At 44.2% G+C, this 23,900-nt stretch overlaps 1 protein-coding gene across 2 annotated transcripts in view; it reads left to right on the top strand.

Annotated features, from left to right (window-relative positions):
* RYK (receptor like tyrosine kinase) overlaps positions 1–23,900 on the top strand; it is a 54,854-nt gene that overhangs the window by 11,692 nt on the left and 19,262 nt on the right. Inside the window, exons 2-9 of one of the 2 annotated variants that reach the window (XM_064435655.1) lie at positions 6,050–6,171; positions 7,870–7,969; positions 8,287–8,421; positions 9,993–10,049; positions 10,657–10,801; positions 14,627–14,727; positions 17,548–17,682; positions 20,067–20,153. In XM_064435655.1, the coding sequence (XP_064291725.1) occupies positions 6,050–6,171; positions 7,870–7,969; positions 8,287–8,421; positions 9,993–10,049; positions 10,657–10,801; positions 14,627–14,727; positions 17,548–17,682; positions 20,067–20,153 (882 nt within the window). The remainder of the gene's footprint in view (positions 1–6,049; positions 6,172–7,869; positions 7,970–8,286; positions 8,422–9,992; positions 10,050–10,656; positions 10,802–14,626; positions 14,728–17,547; positions 17,683–20,066; positions 20,154–23,900) is intronic. The other variant, XM_064435657.1, reaches the window with a different exon arrangement.

The raw sequence follows: 23,900 nt of genomic DNA on the forward strand, positions 1-23,900 counted from the left end.
TGAAGAAACACTTTTAAATTACAGACTAGAGCATTAAGAAAACAACCCCTAATTTCAGTCATTTCTCTGCTGGGGAGCCACTGGACAGATAATTGTCAGCTATTGTTACCAGACTGCTTTTAATGAAATGCTGCTTTTTGCAAAGCAGCAAAAACAATAGGAAACTCTTGCATTGCACACTCATTTTATATCTCCCCATTTAAGACAAAATCTACCAGAATTATGTTATGGAGGTATGAAGTGATTTAGTAATGAAGTTTAACCCCAGGTAAGAGACTCCTAAACACTGCTGTCATCTTTAAGAAGAATGTGTTACTACTGGTGCATGCTGCAGGATAGATTTCCTTCATAAAAATAAAAACCAATTTTCCCATGGTGGCAGAGGCAAGTTTCTTTTGAATATTGTGCTAAAAATGAAAAAAAAAAAAGAGTTGAAACTAGACTGGATTTGCACAGTGACATTTTTTAATTATAAGTGTTTTGTTAGGCTGCTGGACTGACATGATTCAATTTCGTCATGAACACAAGGGCTGCCCAGCATCCTTGGCATCTAGGAATGAAAGTTGGCCTCTTCCCTTCCTTTCTGAGCTTCTTCAGATGCTTTGTTATGTTAAACAGTGCAAAGAATGACAGACTTTCTCTGTGCTGCTGCTTAAATTTACCTTTTTGTTTGCCTTACCTTTAATTCATTCTTTCAAGTCTGTGCTCAAAGTCCAAAGATGGGGAAGTTAATAACAAGATTTAGAGATTGCCTGGGTAAAAGGTTGGTGGTTTTGCCTCGAAATGCAGTAGAGCATTGCTCTGAACTGATTTCATGTGTGTTAGTGTAGGTTGGTCAAGTCCAAGTAAGGAGAAACCAGATCCTTCAGCTGTGCCTTGCCTGCATATGGACTTGTTTAGGGAGCTTTGCCAAAGCAAAGCTGCAGCCCAGCTTTTCAAACTGGTCAGCATTGATCACCAATACTCTGCTAAAACCAACAGAAGCTGCTTTTCCTCCTCTGCATTTTGCGATATTTCTTTGTAAGGCTCTCCACCCCTTTATGTTTTGCCACTTTGCCTAGAAAATTATTGAGGAGCTGCCCATTTCCTGTAGCTGTTTGTATTGCATCTGTGTTTTCCTCCTAGAGCCACCTGTTTTCTCCTTTTATTATTCCATTTAGAACTCAAAACATTAAATCTGTCTTGGATTTGCCCTACATAGTGCAAAGGAAGAATTGAGCACCTTCAGAGGAACCCAGCATCTTGCAGAATGACATTTTTCTCATTTTTCATTTCCTTCCCCTCACGCACCAGTAACGAGGTTTTAGGTTTAGTAGTTTACTGAGCATTCTTGAAATTTGAAATAACTGAGAAATTAGAACTTGTTTCTCTTTTCCTCTTCAGCCTGCTTCAGATGTTGGTGCATCTTATGCTGCTGCTGAGTTTGGAAGAGATTTTCACTAAAAAAGTGAGACATTGAGATCTCTACTTTAGGCTGTATATTGGCAGTGACCTGCTTCATTTGATGCCATTTTTCTAAGCTGCCTCTGTCCAAAGCATGCTTTGGAAAAACCTTACAGTATCTGATGAAGTGACAGGACTGTTTTAGTGTAAGCTCCATCTTAGTGCTGCTGCAGTCTCACCCTCCACGTGGGATGCTCCTGGGCATCCTCACTAATCCAGGGCAGTTAAACTCACTGAGGAGTGTTCCTACTTGTTTTCTCTCCCTGCATAGTACCAGCTTGACTCCTTGCACTTGGCTTGCTGAAGGCTTAAATAAGGAATGTTTTCAGGCATGTGTAAGTTTGCAAGTTGAAAGGAAAAGGGGGAAATGCAGAATCAGAGCAGTTGTGAGTTCAGCTGTCATGGTGGGGCTCTGGCTCTCCCTGCTGTTCTCTGCAGTGCCCTGTGGGATTCCTGACCTGGCTGTACCTTCCCAGTGCCTTCCCCTAGGGCTGGAATGTGGTGCAGCTCCCGGGATGGGCCTTGGGCTCCCCTGGGGCTGCAGAACTCACTTGCCTGCCTGTCTGCCTGCCTGCAGCACAGGCTGGGGCTTTTTCTCACTGGCAGGTTCAGCTGCAAAGTTCCGTGTGTTTTGCTGGCCTGATTGAGATAAATTATACAGATAGTGCTTGGGGAATTCAGGATTGAGTTGGGGAGGTAGTGAGGGGATGAAAAATTAGAAATGGAAGGATGGCCTGGAAGCAGATCTGTCCTGTGGTGGATTGGAGGTGGGGAGATGGGAGTTTGCTTGTCTGGGGAGGACCCTGGTTCTTAGCTGTGCATGGGAAAAGGAATTTTGTAATTTTGTCTGAGTTCACTGATGGGAAAAGATGTTCTAGAGGGGAAATGTTTTAATCGTTGATAAGCTTAAAAGGGATTGCTGTACAGCATTGAAACACTGACATTTCCCAGGGGTGTATCCATCAGTTTCCAGGCTTGGAGAAAACATTGACCCAGATTCCTAGGAGAAAAACTATCTTGTGAGAAGGAATTGGGAGATACTGCCTGTGAGTTTAATCACAGAATCTTGGAAAGGTTGAGGTTGGAAGGGACCTTAAAGCCCATCCAGTCCCATCCCCTGCCATGGGCAGAGACACTGTTGCACTAACCCAGGGTGCTCCAAGCCTCATCCAGCCTGGCCTTAGGACACTGTGCCAGAACCCCAGTACCCTCACAGGGAATTCCTTCCCAATATCCCATCTAACCCTGCCCTCTGGCAGTGGGAAGCCATTCCCCCTTGTCCTGGCACTCCAGCCCCTTTTAAAAGGTCCCACTCCAGCCTTTTTGAGGAGCTTCCTGAAGTTTGTGACCCACGAACACTGGAAGCACAGAGGATCTGCTGCTGAAGTGTCACTGTGTCCTCGGGTTTGAATCCTTCCCTAGGCACTTTCTTTAGCTCTCTGATGGGAACAGAACTCTAAGCCAGACAATCTCCTGCCTTTTTTTAGGAATTCAGACCTGTAGTACAAAACCTCTGGAATTATTTTTCTATGCCAATCTTGAAGCATAATATTTTGAATACAACACAGCATTGATGCTCATGCAGCTCTGACATCTCCCTTGTGAAATTCATATAATTAGTGTCTCCTGTTGGTGTGGAGCTTTTTGTGGCAGTACAGGCACAAAACACTGGTGTCCTATAAAAGGAAATTACTCAGTGTTGTACAACTATTAAAGCTTAGAGGTTTGATTTTTCTGTAGGGCATCTTGGTTTTGTACACCTTTGGATGATATTGCACATCAAGATACTTCTGACAGCTTCACTTAGGATTGCATTTTATGTTACTCTTATGAAGCTGGATTTTGCAATAGGCAATTTTATTGCTGTTTACCCATTTGATTACAATGACCAGTTTCTCTACAAAGTTTCCATTAAATCAAGGATTATCATCCTGAAATTTTGAAATGTTTCTGTGAACCTCTGGTTGCTGGGACCATTTATCAACAAGAGAAGCTTTTCTTTATTCCAGAGGCAGCTTCCTTGTTCCAATTGCATTGTTTCACATTGTTTCCCTAATTTTTAAAACTATTTGTACTTAATGGTGTTCATTTGAATGAAGGTTCTGCCTTTACACCTTCCTATCTTGATTGGATCTAATGCCAAGTGTCTGATAGTTGTGAGCTCTTCTCCACACTCCTGTGTTTGCTTACTCTGAGTTGGGTTTCATGTATAAACACGTAGACATGTAAAAATTATCCAGGCAGGGATTTTTGAAGTTTGCTGTTGCTTTTATGTGTTTTCAAAATTTAGTTTTGTTTCTGGGGCTGAGTGGGCGTCCCCCTCCTCCCTGATTTGCTGGTGGATATGTTTCTGCATTTCCCATTTATTTTTAAGTGGAAATAGGGACTGTGTGTGCAAGGACTGTCTCAGGCTGTTTGCATTAAACACTTAGAGCAGCACCTGCATCTTTTTCTGCTCAACATCTCATGTGAGATCATTTCTCCTTGGGATTACTCTATTATCTTGATTCCTTTTGTGCATCCAGTCTTTGGGGTTCTCCCCCTCACCACGCCCAGTACCTGTGATTAAACTGTGGGGTTTTGTTTAAGTTTTGGGACCCTGATGAGCCTGCAGGGAATGAAAGTGGTTAACAGCAATTAAGAATGAAGAGGAACATCTTGTCTGCATTTTTGTACCTTGTGGAAACAAAGTGGACTAAATCAAGTTCTGAAATAAGAGAAGATGTCACTTTGTACTAATCTGAACCCAGTATTTGCACTAAACAGGAGGAATTACTTCTCTTGAGCTGATGTCCCTTTATTCAAATGCAGCTTATCTACACAGTTTAATGGTTAGCTTGGATTTATTTTTCCTTAATTTCTTAAGAAAACCCAGCCTTTCATGATTCTCCCTGGATTCTTGAAATTATTTCAGTATGCTTTAAATGCTGGCATCTTGAAGTCACAGCCTCTCCAATATTTTTAACTTTCCAGCCATAAAAATAATAATTAATGGAATCACAGAATGGTTTAGGTTGGAAAAAGCTCATCCAGTTCCACCCCCTGCCATGGGTAAGGACACTTTCCACTGTCCCAGGTTGCTCCAAGCCCCATCCAGCCTGGCCTGGAACACTTGCAGGGTTGGGGCAGCCACAGCTTCTCTGGGCACCCTGTGCCAGGGCCTTGCCACCCTTACTGGGAAGAGTTTCTTCCTAAATCCCATCTAAATCTCTCCTCTTTTAGTTTAAAACCATTCCCCTTTGTCATGTCACTGTCTCGCTTTGAAAAATATCTCCCTGTATTTTAAAACCCCCTTTAGGCTGGCTTGAGGAGGCATCCCAGAATCTGCCATCTCCATTCCCATTTGTACTGTGACTGTCTGAGCTCTGTTCTCTCAGTGTGGAATATTCAATGTCTGATTTACCCCATTGCCCTCCTGGCATGTCCCAGAGCCTTGATAGCATTTAACTGGGAGCACTGGAGGATGAGCTGTATGAGACAAGGCCAAATGGTACTGGCTGCAAATCCAGTGTGGTTTTGTCCTGAGGACATGGAGCTGGGATTAATTTTCCCCCTGCAGGGAAGCAGTGCTTACCCTACCACTAATTGCTACTGACACCCAGGGCAAGCTGCAGGGTCCTGCCCTGTGTTCAGCGTGGCCTTGGATCGTGTGCCACAAAAAGTAACAGCAGCTGCAGTGTTTGCAATATCACAGGCTGTGTCTTGTGGAGGGAAATGCACCTTAGTGCCCTGACATGAATAGTTTTGTGGGGCTTTCAGGTCTCTAGGTGTACTTAAATGCTCAAAGAGCAAAGGGTTGACACAAAATGTTGGTGTTGCTGGGTGTACAAATGTCACCTCTCAATCTGTATGAGGAGGACTGGCTTTTTACTCAAGCAGACAGTGATAGGACAAGGGTGAATGGCTTTGAGCTATAAAACAGAGATATAGGTTAGATATTAGGAAGAAAGTGTTCCCTGTGAGGGTGGTTAGGCCTGGGACAGGGTGCCCAGAGAAGCTGTGGCTGCCCTTGGATCCCTGGAAATGTCCAAGGCCAGGTTGGATGGGGCTTGGAGCAAGCTGGGCTAGTGGAAGGTGTCCCTGGCCATGGTAGAGGCTTTAAATCCAAACCATTCTGTGTCTCTGTGATCTAATTTCCTTGAAGCTAATTCCATACTGCCTAGGTGTCTCGGGCTCAAGAAATGAGCTATTCCAGAAGGAATTACCTATGATTAACTGACTGATAATCCAGAGCAGTTTGCTTTGATTGAGCACAGTTGTAAATAAAACAAGCCTTGATTCCCAGAAGCATGTTCAGGAGAGCCTGTAATGACTCTCCTGGATGTTTGTGTGAAAAGCTGTGTTTCCTTCCATTACATTACAGCTTTTACCTGTTCCTTAGGCTGTGGCTCCTCTCTGAAGAGATTGCTCTGTAAGGCTTGGGAGTGCTCTGTGAGAGCTGCTGGCTGTGAGCCTTGGTCTGCAAACCTGCCTTGGAATTTATGGACTGGAGGAAGTGTTTGCTTAAACATGCAGATATAAGTGGAGCTGCTGGTCCTGAAAGTTGCTTGTTCCAATGTGTTTGGTCCTGTTCTACCCTGTCTTACTCTTCTCTTTCTTCTTACAGGTCTGGATGCAGAGTTGTCTTACGTGAGGAATGACGTGGTTAATCACTATGCCTTGTCCTTCAATCTCCTGATACCCAGCGAGACCAACAATCTCCACTTCACCTGGCATGCCAAATCCAAGGTGAGCAGGCATGACTTCTGCTCTGGGTACTTGAGACATGAGCTGTTCTGCTTGGTGAATACCCACTGCTATCATTTAATGGCTTTTTTCTTTGCAAAAATTAGCATATGCAAGGTGCAAAATACTTATGTGACTGCAGGCAATAAGTTAAGATGGCATACATCCAAGCTGTTCCTTATTTTGGAAAGTTGAAGCAGTTATTTCAAAGGATTTTATACTTCTTGCTCCTGGCAAGGTCCATGTATGCTTACAAGCCACTGGCTGTGGAATCTCTTCCCTTGGTGCATTGGACACACCGAAGGGCAGCCATGAACTGAAGCCTCTGGAAATCATAGGCAGAGCAATTGTTGTAGAGATTTCTAGAAACATATGCTTGGAGACAAGGAGAGCCTATAAAAGCAGCATCCAGTATGTTATTACTGATCCCTGATTAAATGGAAAGGCTTTTTATGTCACTTAATCACCGTGCCTGGAGCATGCAGCAGCAGCTGTCAGAGAGATTGCGTATGCTCTTACATTCTGAAACATTTCCAGTTACTTAACAATTTATCTTCATGTATGAAATGATCTGTTTAGTCTCTGCCAGATGTTCATTCTGTTCTTTTAAACTTGAGTGATGGTTGTTCTTCTGCCCTTAAGTAGGAAAGGCTGCAGCTGGAGCAGTGGTATTAAACAACTCCACCAGTGCAGGTCCTGAAGATTCCTCCTGCCCCTGTTCTTCCCTTTGAGGTGTAACTTGTTAAGAGGAGTGACTTTTGGCCCTGACATTTGGGTTGAATGCCAGCCAGCCCTGATGCCATATTCCACATGCACAGTGACAGTTGAGTCACTTGTCCTTTGAGAGGAGCTCCCTTGTCACAGCTTCAGCCGAGGCTTCCTGAATCACTGGCTCTGCCTTGTGTTTCCTTGGGCCGGGCTGTGAATTCTGAGGAGGAATTTTGGAGCTTCCCATTCCTGGGGTTCCATCCCTCAGCATCTTCCTCTCTAACTTGGTGTAGTGTGACTTGGAGGAGCTCAGAAGTGGGGTTGTGTTTCTTCCCTTGGCGTCTTGACTGAAAAATGAATTGATATCAGAAATGAACCATATTATGTTTTATAAAGGGGAAAAAGTATTGGGACAAAGTCAAACAAATTAATTCAGCTGAGAGTGAAGGGGTAGGATGAATTTCCAAGAGGACCTTATGACTTAGAGTAGGTCCTGTACTTTTTTTTTTGAATGAATGTTTGCAGAGTCAGCTTCTTAAGTGGAAACAAAATCTTGACTATAGTTGAATAAACTATTTCTAAGCAATTTTTTTTGTTAAACTGACTGTGGGAGGGGGAATTTGTTGATTTCTAGTAGCTTTAACTAACTGACTTTTGAACAAGTAAGTTTAAAAGTATCATCGAGTGATACTTTGGTTTGTGGGGGATTTTTTTTTTTTTAATATGAGCATTCTGAATTCTGCCTCAGATTTTAAGGTATGATTTCAAGAGTAGCTTCTGTTTTGGCTTTCTTCATTTGAACTGTCACAAAAGTCTTGATACTAAAATGTCACATAAGAAACTTTGAATATGGATGCCTAAAATCACCAGCACTCCTTGAAAATAATGTATGTTTTTTTATTTCCAAGAAGAATTATGAAAAGGGATGTTGCATTTCTTTATACTCCAAAACAGATTTCTGATGTGTTTTCTCTCTCCCATCTGTTGATACAGGTTGAGTATAAACTGGGATTTCAGGTCCATGATCCCATGGCTATGGCTCTGCCCCAGGCCAACATTTCTCTACAAGGAGAAGTTCCTCGCACCCTCTCAGGTAAACTCCCCACCCTCACCCAGCTCATGGATGAATAATGGTCATTTAGCCACAAATGCAGTTTTAATGCTCTGTGAACACTTAATAAAATCGACAAAAATTAATTTAAAATCCATGTCCCTTACTGCTCTAATAGCTGAAGTGATGAGGCGTGAAGACTAAAATAACATTTCTTAATATCAAGTTCTTTATAATGTAATAATTTATGATGTCTGTAATGTGCTTCATAAACATAATCTCAAAAGGCCCTTATTTAATTGTTCTCTCAGAGTCTGAGCATGTGCCAGTCCCCTGTAACCCCTGTGTTGTGTTCACAGTGTTCCGTGTCGAACTCTCCTGCACCGGCAGACTCGACTCCGACGTCACTATTCTGATGCAGCTCAACTTAACAATAAATTCCTCAAAAAACATCACAGTTTTAAATTTCAAACGAAGGAAAATGTGCTACAAGAGTAAGAGATTAATTTGCAGATATTTTAAAGTTTTTACTGTTTAAGGATGATAGGAAAAGGGAGTGGGATGGTGTACGATCCAGCACAGGAGTAACAGAGTGAGTTTTGGGGAGGATTGGAAGAAACCAGGTAAAATCTTGCCTTTCAGAGAGGAATGAGGACTTTTGGTTAAAGCAGAAGCTGGTGAATGAACAACTTTCCCCAAGAGTTCCACTGCACTGATTGACCTTTTAATAGATATGTAGCAATAAACATTTCCTGTTTGGAAAGAAGAATACAGTTCCCTCAAAACTGCCACATGCTGAGAATTCAAATTGTTCTAAAAATTACCAAGAAAATCTACTTAGTTTATAAATTGTGATAAAATTGGCTGTTTAGTGAGTGTAGGAGGTGTTAGTCTGTTAGATGTGGAGTACAAAATGATCCTGAGAGATAATCAGATTTTGGAAATCATTAATTGACTCTTCTGTGTTACCACTTGGGCATCTGCAAGCATAATTTATTCTTGGATTGTTCCTGCTTACCATTGTTGCTTTCTAAAATTTTCCTAGGATTTTCTAGTATTCTTATAGGCATCAGAAGAAGATTATTTTGGACAATCCCAGGAGCTGTGCCCTCCTTAAAAATGCCTGTGGTGTCCCACTCCTAGGCAGTATTTGGGGATTGCCACCTCTTTCTTTGCATGATCCTCCTGCCTCTGTTCAGCTTACCTGGAGCCTTTGAGGACAGTAGCTGTCTTTCCAAAGAAGGGTTTATCACTTTTCTTGAGTATAAATATCAAAGGATGAGCTTGGGGAAAGTGTGGATGGAAGAGTCAACCATGCCTTGTAGCACATAATATTGGGGTACTCATTGCATTAGACTTCAGGAAGAGCATTCTGAATTCAAAGTGCATCTCCTTCTAGTAAAATGGAGGTCTGGGCTGATAATGTTGATATTTTTACCTTTATTTCATGTTTTCCTGGGTAGTTTTTCAAATACTCCAAGTGGGGGAAGTCGGCCCTGCTGAGCCATTCACAGCTCACTGAGCTGTGGATGTGTGATGGAGCTTTCCAGAAGCACCCACAGTTCACTGAGCCACTGCCTGAGCCTTCAGAAGTATTCCTTACAGAGATCTTGTTTCTGCAGGTTCATAAAAACAAAAAAAAAAGGCTTTGTTTGGTGTGTGTTGATGGGTGTAGAGCATATGGAAGTTTCTGATTGAATTTAATGCATAAGTTAGGAATATGCAGAAACTTGCTAGTGGTTTTGCTCAGGGCATTCATGATAGCTCCTCCTCAAGTTCAAAAAAAAGGGATAAAAGAAGAAAAACTCTTTGATTTTTCACTCCCTTGGATTACTTTTTCCTAAGCTGCCCTGGCTTAACAAGGAGTAGGAAGGGGCTGTGCTGTGTTGGACACAACTGAGAGCAGGAAGGGGGTGTACAAGGTTAAATAGAAATACAGGGATTAGTGTAGTTTTTGAATCAGCTCTTCCCTTTGGAAAAGCAGATCTGTTTTTCCATACACGAGGCAATGTGAGGGGCTGCAGTAATAAATGTACTCCAACATAGCTTTCTCTCATCTCTTTAGAGCTTGAACCAGAAATCAAATCTCCAACAGCTGATAAAAACAGCAGCAAGGCTATCTGTAAGTAATCCTGAATGTACTAATTGGGGTTTAAAAACTGAAAAACTTCTTATGTGCTTTGATTCCACAGCTTTCCCTATGATAACAGTCCCTAGGTGGTCTGTACTATACCCAGTATTGCAGTGAGGTTTTATTAATTAATTGTTTTAACTGGTGAAGAGAAAAAACCCTATTCCAAGTCTTGTAAGAAGTTTTGTATCACATCTTAGGGGCTCTGGTTTCTGTACATGACTGATCTGTTTTCTTGACCTTAGGACCTGTCTGGTTTGCTGTTTCAATTTATCACTATTGAAGGAATAGAATGAGGTAGTTTCCTTTCCTCCTCTTCTAGCTGGAAATATAATGGCTCCATAATACCCAAAATGGGAGTGTTTTTGCCAAAATGCTGTTGGAAAGCAGTGAGAATGAGTGCTCAGTGCTCTCTTTACCTCCCACTGTCTCTTTCAGGGCAGTTCTCCAGGATACCTTACAGAACATTTGGGATGGCTGAGGCTGCTGCCTCTCCCTGCCTCCAGCCCCTCAGTTTGCCAGTGTTGTTTCTTTGGGTTTTTTTGTTGGTTTTTCTCCTTTTTGAGAAGGGTTCAGTAACTTTGCACATCTTTTGCAGTCGATCCTGTAAACGCAGCTCCCACCACTTCAACCCGGGTGTTCTACATCAGCGTGGGTGTGTGCTGTGCTGTGATATTCCTGGTGGCAATAATCCTGGCTGTCTTGCACCTCCACAGCATGAAGAGGATAGAGTTGGATGACAGGTATGTGCTCAAGCTTTCCCAGTGTGGTTTTGGGGCATATTTACTCAGATTAGTGGGAGTTCAGTCTCAAAACTCTGTGGTAGTTTGCAATTTCTGCTCTGGATAGCAAGCTGTAGCAGATACTGCCTGTGTGGGGCTGTGGTGAGAGCTGTGCTGCAGAAAGGCAGCAGTGGCAGGTGCTCTGCTGCTTATGAGGTGCAAGGGTTCTTCAGGTTTTGCCAGAACATTTGTGTGGAGTGGTAAGATTCAGACAGAATCAGATCGGCAGGGATTGTCAGGGTTGAAGGAAAAATTGACTTGGGCTCACTGGAAAGGCAGGCTGGGAGAGATGGGGGTGTTCATACTGGAGAAGAGGAGATTCCAGGGAGACCTTAGAGCCCCTTTCAGTGCCTAAAGGCTCTCCTGGATAAGGGCCTGGAGTGCCAAGAGAAGGGGGAATGGTGTTCCACTTCCAGAGAGTTTTTACCTTTATTTTACCTTAGGTGGGATATTGGGAAGAAATTCTTCCCTGGGAGGGAGGTGAGGCCCTGGCACAGGGTGCCCAGAGAAGCTGTGGCTGCCTCTGGATCCCTGGAAGTGTCCAAGGCCAGGCTGGACAGGCTTGGAGCAACCTGGGATAGTGGAAGGTGTCCTCATGGCAGGGGTGGAATTGGATGGGCTTTAAGGTCCCATCCCACCCAAACCATTCCATGCTTTTACATGATTGAATGAAAACATTTGGGTTTTACTGACACCTGCAGGAGACTGAATTTTAATATTCCCTACTTTGATAGATTTTCCAGTATTCAGTTCAGCCTTAGGGTACAGTCTGAATATTACAACTGCTTGGTTTTAAAACTGGCAGTGTTGGACTCTCTCAAATATATTTCCAATCCAGAAAAAAAACATAGCACATGCATGGAAAATGAAGTTGTAACATGAGTCCAAGGCCATTGGAGGGGGGATTAAACACCAAGGAGAAGGGAGGCTGGAAAAGCAGGTGGACTGAGGCTGTGTGAACAGCCTGCATCAGATACAACTGTTCAGGAGCAGGCACTGTGAAACTGGATCCTTTGCAAAACAGCCTGTGGGTGGTCACCCCGTGAAAGGATATCTTGAACTAAAGGATGTCTTGAACTGCTTCTGTGCTGCCCGCAGCCTCATGGAGTAGTTTTATCTTTTCATCCTCCTCCTTATCCATTCATCTGTTCCTTTCAGTTTTCTTCCTGCCCTTCCCTCCCCTGGTGTCCCCAGCCCATGTGGCTTTGGCAGTGCCACTGCATTGAGCAGTTGTGGTTTCTTGATTGCAACAAAATGAACTTGTCAGCCTTTCTCAATTCCTTTGTGCCTGCTTGGCTGATGGAGGGATTTTAATCAGCTGAAGGTGTTAAAGGATGTGCAGCTTGCTTTAATTCAGAAAGGAAGAATATTCCATTCATAGTGTGGGATAGTGAGGTGTTGAGGTGCCCAGCCCAGCAGTGTGATCAGATGTCCTCCCCTGTACTTTATTGCACTGGGTTTCTGTGGAGATACAAGGTAAAAATCCTAAAAAACCAACTGACTTTCTGTGGAGATAAAGCTAAAAATCCATCTAATGTTAGTCCTTTGTGGTTTGTAGCTGTAAATAATTTGCTCTGAATCCCTGTATATCCTACTGATAAATTCAGGGGGCTTTCCCTGTCTGTGGAAGTAGATTGGAATGAGATGATCTTCAAAGTCTCTTCCAACCCAGACCATTGTATGATTTTATGAAGTTTGTGCAGCTCCTGGGGTTTAGCTCTTCAAGCACCATGTGATGACTTATTTTTGAGCCTGAAGACGTCTTGCCTGGATGTGCTGCTGTGTAAAAGCTGTTGCTCATGCAGTGCCAGAGCAAAGGTGTAGCAGGAGCAAAATGTGCCTGAAAATCAGGAGCTGTGGGGTTTGCTTGGAACAAACTCACCGAGGGAAGCAAGAATTTCTGATTTGGTTGTGAATAATAATCTCAAACTGTTTCTGTAAAAGGTTCCTGAATGGAATATGACAATGTCATTAGAGTTAACGACCTCCCAGGAGCAACAGAGCCTGGAAAACCCACTGGTGCTCTTAATTTCAACCCCCAGAACTAAATAAAACCGAGGAGGGTTGTTAACTGGAAGCTCAAGCTGAGTTTACAGGCTGCACATGGATTATTTAGGAACATTGTATTGGAAGTCCACAGCAAATGCTTCAAACCTCACAGCAAAGGCACTGGAAAAGTGCCAAGGAAAGCTGGCATGGTTTAACAGCAGGATAATGGGAGTCATTAAAGCAAGAAGGCATCGTTCAAATAGCTGACAGAATATGCAAGTGAGGAAGCTCAGGAAATGAGTTAAACCTAAAAACCAGAATGAAGCCAACCCAAAAGAGTTTTTCAATCTTGCAACAGGCATTAAAGGAATAATTCCTTCCTCACACTTGCCTCCAGCCAAAGGAATCCACAGGGCTAGTGGGTGATCAGGTTACAAAAGGAGTTTCCAGCCAGAGCAAGAAAAGGAAATGCAAGTTGTGCCTTGGTGTTTGATGTGGTGACCATGCCAAGACTCTCCTTCCTGGGGAGCTTGCTGCAGAGTGGATCATACTGGGGCAGCCCGTGGATGCAATAGTGGGAACAGTTCAAATAAGCAGTAATAAGTTGCCAGCACCAAAGAATATTAATTCAAAAACTCTGAAGGAAGTGAAAGGGGAGGAACTAGACCAGCATCTGTGGTTTTTAGGCTCCTGCTAAATTCTGTGCTGGAACCCTGCACCTGGAAGTGGGAATAACTGTAAAAAAAAAAACGTTCCAGGGGGAGATTGAGGCCAGCTATAAATGAGTAAGTTTGTATTGTGAGATTCAGTAGATTCTGTTCCAAAGAAAAAATTCAGTGGGTTCATCCATGGTTGTGCTGTAATGGGGAAGAATGGACTTGGATTTCTGTTTTTTAAAGGAAGCCTGGCTTCAAAGGTAGCAGTTGTCCTGGAGGGCATCACCAGCCATGTCTGACAGTCCTACAGGGGTGGCTGGCCCTGCTTGGCCAGTGCTCAGCTGCAGCCAAGAATGCTTAAATGTTGATTATTTGGCAGAGCAGAGGTTGTATCCCAAACCAGTTTCCTTCTTTGTCCTCCCAATACAGTCAGCAGTGGAAAACACACTTGAAGTTGTATCAAAGGTTGGGACATTTGTGTGTGTTTGGAGAGGGACAACTACAAAAAAGCTTCTGGCCCTGGCATCTGACCTGCTTACAGGAGTTTTGGTCCATTACAGCTGCAACAGCCTTTTTTGTAGGGTTTTGACTACGAAAATAAGGCAGAAGTGAACCAGTTGTGGTTTAGGCTGTGTTTTATGTGTTTCATGAGTACTCTGTGGACCCCTGATACTTCTGCCCAAAGAAAGCATCTCCAAAAGCACATTTTAGGTGTGCTGGAAGGGTCAACAGGTACCCTTAGGGAGAGCAGTGACAAAGTAGGCTGTGAAACAGAGCCCTTGTCTGAGTGGGACATCATTGCCATGAGAGAAAAGTGTGCAGATCTTTCCTGGGATGTAACAGTGTTCTTGTTATGACAGGGTGGTTCTGACAAGGAATGTTTTGTCACTTTGATTATTTAAAAGTGGGGAGAAGTACCAGAAGATAGAGCAAGTTCTGGAAAGCAAATAGAAGGAAGCTCTTCATGCTTAGTGCCAAGATTTTTGAGTCACCTGAAATACATTCTCACATGTGAGCGACTTCAAAAACTCTCCTCTTTTAGAGTCTTGCCTGGAAACTCCTGGTTTTGACCTTGACAGCTTAATTTGGAATGTGTTGGAGTGGCAAGCAGTGATGTTGTTGCAATGTTGTTTCCCCACAGCATCAGTGACAGCAGCAGCTCGCAGGGGCTGTCGCAGCCCTCCACGCAGACGACGCAGTACCTGCGGGCTGACACACCCAACAACGCCACACCAGTAACCAGTAAGTGTTAATCTAAGCACAGAGCCTCCTGCCACGCTGCTTTGGTGGCAAATGCAAGAGAGGAACGTGAATAATTCTCTGGTTCTGCCACTTTGCTTCTTGAATTCACATAGTGTGTGTTTTATCCAGCCACACCATAGTCGGGGTGAGTTCGGGGGGATGTGAGCATGAGGCTGTGCTTGTCCCTTGGGTTGTTCCCCTGCACCCAGAGCAGTCAGCCAGACACACTTCACCAGCAGCTGTGAAGCAGCTGTGTTTTAACACTGGGAAGAGCCTGCCTTGTGCAGTGCAATCAGAGGAGAGAGAACAGGATGTGTCCACCCAGCCCTGAGATCAGTTACTAAAGCAGGTGATGCCATGTGCATGAATCCTGATGCTTGTGTTATTCTTGTCATCTCCTGTTGCTTATGGCTTTCCTTGAAGTGATACAAAATAGCTGAAGAGAGCAGTGAGGGGAAAGGAAGGGTGACAGCAGTTTAGATACTGACCTGGTAACTGATACCACAGAATCACAGAATATCCCAGCTGGAATGGACCCACAGGGATCATCCAGTCCAAACCCTGGCCCTGCACAGACACCACAACAATCCCACCCTGGGCATCCTTGAGAGCCTTATCCAAAGGCTCCTGAAGCTCTGGCAGCCTTGGGGCTGTGCCCATTCCCTGGGGAGCCTGGGCAGTGCCCACAGCCTCTGGGGGAAAAACCTTTCCCTGATCTCCAACCTAAACCCCCCTGACACAGCTCCAGCTGATCCCTGGGGTCCTCCTGTCCTGGGTCACAGAGGGGAGAGCTCAGAGCTGTCCCTTAGCAGGAGCTGCAGACTGGGATCAGGTCTCTGTTTCCTCCAGATTGAACAGACCAAGTGCTCTCAGCTTTGTTCTGAGTTAATCCTGTGGTAATGAACGTCTTTATTACCTGTGGAATTTTTACTCCTCAGATTATTGTCGGTGGAGGGCTGTCCCATCCAGCCCTGCTCCAGGGAAGGGACTGTTCCAGCTGGAGGGAAGGTGGCCAGCATAGGGACACACGTTTATTTTTTTTTTTAAACCAAGTAATAAAACCCCAGAGTCTCTCCCATTGTCCTCTGATGGCACTTGGTGACAGTGACTGTCCCATCATGAGGGAGCACAGCAGGAAGGTCATCATTACTCTCAGCCCTCCTGTGTTCTCCTTTTTTCCTCCCCATGTGTGGAAGCAGCTGTTTACCTGAGGTCGAACTGCACCTCTGGGAGAGATTTGGCTCACTTCTACATTGTACTGTATCTCCTTAAAAAAAAAAATCACCAAACTTATTTGTCATCTGAACTCATCTTTCCCTTGCAAAGAGCTGCCTTTAAAATGTATTTGGTATAAGCATTGATTTAAAAAAACAGGCTTGTAAAAATTTAATATACGAAATGTTAAAAAAATTCCTTTTCACAGAGTTTGGAAGAGACCTTATCCTGCAAATTATCCTAGAGCTGCTGTCCCTCTTGTCACCTGAGTCCCTCCCCAGCCTTTTTATTTGCTGTCTCGTAGAATCACAGGATCATTTAGGTTGGAAAAGCCCTCGCAGATCATCAAGTTCCACTGTTCCCCCAGCACTGCCAAGGCCACCCGTGTCCCCAAGTGCCACACATCTTTTAACTCCCACCAGGGGTGGGGTCTCCACCTCTGGGCAGCTGTGCCAGGGCTGGACAATGCTTTGGGAAGTGGAATTTTCCCTCATGCCCAATCTAAACCTGCCCTGGCCCAGCCTGAGGTTGTTTCCTCTCATCCTGTCCCTGTTCCCTGGGAGCAGAGCCTGACCACCCCCGGCTGTCCCCTCCTGTCAGGAGTTGTGCAGAGCCAGAAGGTTCCCCCTGAGCCTCCTTTTCTCCAGGCTGAGCCCCTTTCCAGCTCCCTCATCCCCTCCTGGTGCCCCAGCCCCCTCCCCAGCTCTCTTCCCTTCCCTGGACATGCTCCAGCCCCTCAATGTCTTATCCCAGCTCAGGCTGAGCTGCTGATGTCCTGTCAACCTCAGGTTTTTTGTTTGGCTTTCCAAGTGACTCAGGTTAATTTGGCTGAGTTCCAGTTGCTGAAATGTTGTCCCCCAGAATCCTCTGGCCACGGGCAGGAGATGGTTCCAAGCCCAGGGTGATGGTTCCACCCTCCTCACCCTGCCCTGTGTGGTGGTCACTGTGCCCAGGTGGCACCTGTTGGCTGGGGACAGCCCTTGTTCCACAGTGTCTCTTACCTGCTTTGGGACACCACCAGTAGCACTGGAAATGGTGAAAATTAGGAGAAAAGGTTGGATGTGTGAAAAAGCAGGATTGATATTCTTGGTCATTCCACAGTTGCATAATTTTGCTTTCAGTAACATTGAAATTTTGAAGAAAATATTATCAGAGTAATTCTCAAGATTTCTTTAATAATTCATACACATGTACCAAAATATTCCAGGTTTTCTTACTCTACTGGTGTATCCAGATATCTGGAAGTGCCAGAAGAGGGCACTGGTGGTTTGTTAATATCCTGCTGGGGTAAGGCATCTTCCCAGCTCCTTTCCAGCAGTCTGTTTCTCCTCCTGAGGGCAGTGCAGTACAGGCCTTTCCTTCACCCAGAGTTAATAATCAAAGTTGTTTGCATGACACTACAGAGAATTCCTGTGTAATTTCTTTCCCTGCAGATGATTATCCTCGTGCTTTTTGTTGCTAAATACTATCATATTTTTTAATTAATATATCATATATTTAAGATGGTGCAGCTCCCTGGTGTGTGGAGCCATAGGTGGTCGGAGGTGAAGCCCTATGCCTGCTCTCATTCCAAGGGTATTTATGTTGGATTGTTTGGCTCTGCTGGCTCCTCAGGTTATCCCACATTAAGGATAGAGAAGAATGATCTGAAAAGTGTCACTCTCATGGAGGCCAAAGCTAAAGTGAAGGACATAGCCATCTCCAGGGAGAGGATCACCCTCAAAGACGTGCTCCAGGAAGGTATTTATAGCACTCAGATGCTTCATTCCTACCACATGCTGTAGATGGATAAATACAAATATATGGATATTTGTTTACAGTCTTCTCTGAAATCATTCACAAATGACATTTCTGATCTTTGTAGCTTTGGTGGATGGGAGGAATGATGAGTTATGTTTGCATTTGGGGTGTGGGGGTGGGGAAAGCAGCTTCCAGAGTTAATTACCATGTGTGCTCAGTAAGTCATTCAGCTTGTCTGTCTTAATAATCTGCTCCCTGAAATGATGGCTGGCTGAGGGGAAGGGGAATCACTCAGGGCTCTCAGAACTCACTTTTGGGAGTTCCTACAGGAGAGCTGTCTTAACAACATAAAAATCAAAGCAAAACCAACCCAAAGCCCAGAAAAACTTCAGTTGTCCAAATTTGGTGTCTCAGTTTGATAACTTTGCTTTGGAAATCTAATTGCAACATTTACAGCCTTGATATAAAAGATTCAGAGGCTTGTTTTCATGGAATATCCTGAGTTGGAAGGATCCACAAGGATCATCCAGTTCCTGAATTGTTCACTGTTTGTTTACTGTGCACTTTGAAAGTGTTCATGCACAACATGAATTGATTTTTGTTGAAACTGAATTTGAAAAATAGGCTTAAATATTTAGTTTTCTTTGTCATTCACCTCTACTGCTGCAATTTCAAGTCTCTGTTCCCTGAGAAATCAAACTTCCTGAAGCTGGAGATTGGAGATAATCATTCTTTGGAGGCAGAATGCTTTGTGTTAGTTTGAATAGCAGTGGGGGATGTTCCCACTCTTGTTCAGCATGTGCCTCTGAACCTCTGGGGTGGCAGCTCCATACTCACATCCAGTGTGGGCTCTGCAAAGCCTTCCTTGGTGTGTGGGATGTGCTTTGTGTTCCTCTGGGCTGCCTGGAGCTGGGATGTTGGGAGTCACCCATGACTCGAAGTGACTCAGTGCCCCAGCAACGCTTGAGATGTTTGGTGGCAGAGCTGCCCTGCTCTGCCAGATGAGGCATAAGGAGCTGTTGAGTGCAGTTCGGACCCAGTTAATCCTGGGATCTCGTTTCTTAGCCTCCAGCTGTTACTTTGAGTCAGAACCTTCAAAAGTTAATCACAGTCATTAAGGTTAGAAAAGCCCTTTGAGGTCATGGAGTCGAAGCACTCCCCCAGCAATGCCGATTTCACCCATGTCCCCAAGTGCCACATCCACATGTCAGAGAAGACCTGGCCACTTTTAGTTCAGGGTCATAGTGGTTTTGAGTCTCTGCCGTTGAAGAACAAAAGAGCTTCAAAGGGGAAGAAGGGGATAAAGTAAATGCGTATATGGAACTTTTTTACAAATCTTGGCCACAGATTCATTATAAACTTCACGCAGCTTCCGTAGCTTCACCGACTTTTACATTTTGGAAATATATATTTAGGCACTTTCTCAAAGTCTTCAAGAACCAAGGAGGAATTTAGTTGCTGTTAAGTAACTGAGGGTGTTATGGTTGCCTGAGAGTCTCCTGAGTTCAGCTGCTGCTCAGTGAGATTGCAGTTTGAAGAACCCTGTCATGCAGGGTTTCCTTGCAGCCCCAGGGTGGGTGACAGAAATGTTGCACTGCCCCTTTTTAAGATATTTAGAAACAAATAAGACCTGTATTTCATATTGTCAGAGGTCTTTCAACCTAGTCAGGCAGGAGGAATCCTTGGGAAGGGGCTGTTATGCTGGAATAGACTGTGTGGAGATGATGCACACCTTGGTGCAAGAAAGTATTGCCAAGCTAAGCACTAAAAACAAATTAATTCTCTGTGTGTTACCAGTTGTTCTCAGCCCAGCTCCTCTTCCTGCAGTAGCATCACTAACATCTTGTGAATGGAAAAATGCTGGAGAGTCTGAATGACCCCCAAACAAACCCAGCACCTTCCAGCTGAGGTGGAACTTGTGAATAATGTGGTGCTGGCTGTTTCAAAGTGTTCCGTGTGTGCTGGCTGGCCAGGATTGCTGCTTCCTTGTGAATGTTTCAAAAAAAAACCTGGTCCTTGTGAGAAATGCCTTGGCTTAGAGTTCCAGACTGGGTTTAGTGCAGGGAGTTGACTGAAGTGCCACAACTAAACCATCATCATATTGATATTTAATTTCTCTGGGCTCTGCTGCTTTCACTAGTTCACTCTCTGCTTTTCCCCTTGAGTTTTATTTATGTAAAACTTCACCATTTTTGCTGTCTGTAGTTGTGAATCCCCCTCATGCTGGAGAGCAGTTGGGTTCTCTCTTGGTGACTTTATAGGGTTTGGAGGCACTTTAACTGCAGGCATTCCTCACTTTCTGCTGCGAAATGTACTGTTTGCTTAAGATACTCCTAATGTTATCAGTGTTTCTTTACTTTACTGATTGCTTGTTCTGTTCCTAGGCACGTTTGGGCGCATTTTCCATGGAATTCTAATAGAAGAAAAAGACCCCAGTAAAGAAAAACAAGTTTTTGTCAAAACTGTTAAAGGTATGTTTGCATGAAGGAGAGGGTTTGTGTGCAGGTGTTTGAGCTGTGCTGCAGGCTGAGGGTGCCAAACCTGGCCTTACAACAACCCCCTTCTCCCCAAAATATGCAAATGATGAAAAGCAAAAGCAGTTTGGATGCTTCCTTCAGCCACAGGGAACAGCAATCTTATATGGAAGAAAAATGCATGTGTTCTCCACCAGTGCCTTCACCAGTGTCATCACCCTTGAATACTTTTGCTTATTATTCTTCTAAGTCAAAAATTATATTGTTTTTTTTTTTTTCCCCAGCATGTCCTTGTCTTCCCAGTCACAGCCTTGTCCCCTGCAAATTGCTGAAAAACACCTGCAATGTATCTTAAAAATATTTTACAAATGCATGGCTGTACAAAAGACAGGGCATGGTTTCTGCCTTCATTAAGCTTTGCAACTGATGCTTGAGAATTGGCATTTAGAACTGAATTTAACCCAAGACAACCCCTGTATTCAGGAAATACCTTGAAATGGGGATAGGTAAACTTAAGGAGCAAGGTGGGTGTAGATGAAAATGTTGCAAATGTCCTACATGCCTGTCACAGGTATCCCATGTGTATATTACAAGTATCCTACATGGACCCCTATGTTACATGTATCCTACATCTATTCCTTCCTCTGCAATCGTCACAAGTTCTCTTTTTGCCAAATTCCCAGTACAGTGGTTGTTTTACCATTTATTTTTGTCATTTCAGTTAGGTGTCTTACTGCCTTTGGTTTTTTATTTGACAGCTTCTTTAATTCTTTCTTGCAAGAAAAACGTATATAAGAATTTCAACTCATTCTGCTCTTTTTTTGGTTTTTTTTAGCCTGGCTTTTAATTTTTGAAGGTAGTGATTGGGAAATGGTGAAGCTGCTGAATTTTGTTGTTGAATCTTTCTGCTACCCATTTATTCTGTGCTACCTTTAAGGAAAATATGTTGCTTAAAGGAAGCAGCCACCTTGGTCTGTTTCTGACACAATCAGATGTTTCTGGTGCTCTTCTCTCTCACATGACATAGAATAATGGAATGGATTGGGTTGGAGGGGACCTCAGAGCTCTACCCCCAGCCATGGGCAGGGACACCTTCCTCTATCCCAATGCTCCAAGCCCTGTCCAGCCTGGCCTTGGGCACTTCCAGGGTTCCAGGGGCAGCCACAGCTGCTCTGGGCACCCTGTGCCAGGGCCCCACCACCCTCCCAGGGGAGAATTCCTTCCTAATATCTCATCTAATCTTGCCCTCTGGCAGCTTAAAGCATGTCCTGTCCCTCCATCCCTTGTCCCACGTCCCTCTCCAGCTCTCCTGGAGCCCTTTTAGGGGCTCTGAGCTCTCCCTGGAGCCTTCTCCAGGTGAGCACCCCCAGCTCTCCCAGCCTGGCTTCTCTTATTTAAAAACCAAAAAACTTGTTTCTTTCTAGCATTTTGGGAACATTTTCCGAATTCTACCTTCTTCTGTTCCCTTTCACTGCCAAACAGTTCTGTCTTTTTTATTTCTTGGCTCTTACTTAATAATAGTTCTCAAAAACTTGGCCCTTGGCACGCGAGCTACTTTTTATAGCATTGGATTAAACAACATAACATTTGTCAAAAGTGATCTTAATTTAGCTGCCTCCTGTGACCTCTTATTGAATTGCTTTCCCAAAACGGGACTTCCAATGCACTCCTAAATCCTTAATTCTCCCTTACAGTGGCTTGTGTATGTGACACAGTCATGTCCTATAGGAAAAAAGCTCTTCCCTTTGCAGGGAAGGGTTCACTGCAGTGATGGCATTCATCACTCTAGAGAATTTCCCAGCATTAAAAAGGATCTGTGTGTAAAAAGTGTACAGTAGGTTTTGCTGGTACTTGGGCCTGGGCAGCAGAATTTTGCAAGGAATAAAACCTGTAACATCCCCTCTCCTCACAGCAGCTCACTTGCAGTGCTGCTATTACACAGCTTCATTTTCACAGCCTGGCTGTGATTGCTCTGTGTGCGGCTGGGATATGTAATAAGTTGGGAATTTGATCTGGTTGGAAGAAAAAAACCTGCAAAAGTTCTCTTGTAACCAGAGTTTTTCCTTGATCTCAGTCGTTCTGTGGCCACACACACACTGCTGTTCTGGCACAAGCAGAAGCAGGGCAGGACCATAAAAGCTTGATGGGTATGAGAACCATTAAACTGACTTAAATATCTCTTTGCTGAAGGCAATCAAGCCTGAGGGTCATGGAAAATAGACAAGGAATAAAGGCTTTGTCTGTGGAGTTAAATTATCCCTTCCCAAAAGTATGAGCTGCTCCAGAACTGCCTTGTTTAACCCAGAGGTGCACTCTGAAAGTGATAAAATGAAGTCCAGTGGTGCCCCCAATGTCAGGAAGCAATGGAGAGTGGGGGTGGAGTATGCTGGATCTTTGGAAAATGTGAGCACAGGTTCTTTGAGTAGGTGCCATGAGGAAGAATAACCTCCTTGAGAGAAAAAGCACCTATTTTTCCTCACCAGGATCAAGCCTTGAGAAACTGAAGACACTGTTCTGACATTAGGGGAGTTGTTATGGCTTTAAACCTGGAATTTCAAGAGAATCCTAGAATCCCAGAATGCTTTGGGTTGGAAGGGACCTTAACACCCATCCACTCCCACCCCTGCCATGGGCAGGGACATCTTCCACTAGCCCAGGTTGCTCCAAGCCCTGTCCAACCTGGCCTTGGACACTGCCAGGGATGAGGCAGCCTGTGCCAGTGTCTGACCTCACAGGGAAGTATAAATAAATAAATTTTTAAAAATTGTCTTCCTTATGTCAAATGTAAATCTACCCTTTTCCTGTTTAAAATGGTGCCCTTTGTCCTGTCCCTGCAAGCCCTGACCAAAAGTCTGTTTCAGACTTTCTTACAATCCACAGGCCACAGAAAGGTGTCCTTGGAAAATTTTCTTCTCCAGGCTGAACCTCCTTAGCCCAACAAGTCTAATAGATGGGCTGAAAGTTTGGGTTTGTTGGCTGTTAGGAGAAGAGCTCTGTGCCATCAGGTGGGTGTCAAGGTTGTGCTGTTCAAGGAGTGGTTTCTGAATGGAAATCCATGAAGAAAAATCATGCCCTTAGTGCCTGTCACAATGGATCTCTTTTCATGTGTCATCCTTCAGCTGTCAGTGTATTACAGCATCCATCCATACCCTTTTAAGAGGGGTTCTTTCCAATAATGTGCACAGGGGGAATGTGCTGTCAGTTTTCCCATTTTCTGTGCTGGGGAAGGTGAATGTTGTGCTCATCAGGCAGTAGTTGTATCTGTGGGTATTTCCTGCTCCAGAGGGAGAGTGATTGCAGCCTTGTCAGTTTGTCTCTTGCCTGTATTCTTTCCCCTTGGTTAATTGCCCCCAAAGGATCAAAAGCACAGGTAGTTGACTGCAGTAACTGCAACAGCACTTCCCACTTTCCTTCCCTGATGTTCCCAGAGCTCCAGTGAGATGCAGAGCATTGGTATGGACCAGGAGAGTGAAAACAGGATCCCTGATTTCTCTGAACTTTGTGTTTGTTCCCCTTCTGAAGTGATCTGCTCTTAAAGGACTCAGTAATACATGAGAAGGCTGAGAGAGCCTGGACCTGCCTGAGAGGTGGAAGAGCCCATCCAGAGAGTTCCCTGGATTATTCTGTATTCCCTGTGGTCTCAAGCTGGGGTAGAACCATTAAGTCAGACTCTCAAACAGCAAGTTTGAGCCTGATTAAGCAATATCAGTGCAGGGGTACAATAGGTTGGAAGTATGCTTGTTC

This window comes from Passer domesticus, chromosome 11, assembly GCF_036417665.1.
Source record: "Passer domesticus isolate bPasDom1 chromosome 11, bPasDom1.hap1, whole genome shotgun sequence".
NCBI lineage: Eukaryota > Metazoa > Chordata > Aves > Passeriformes > Passeridae > Passer > Passer domesticus.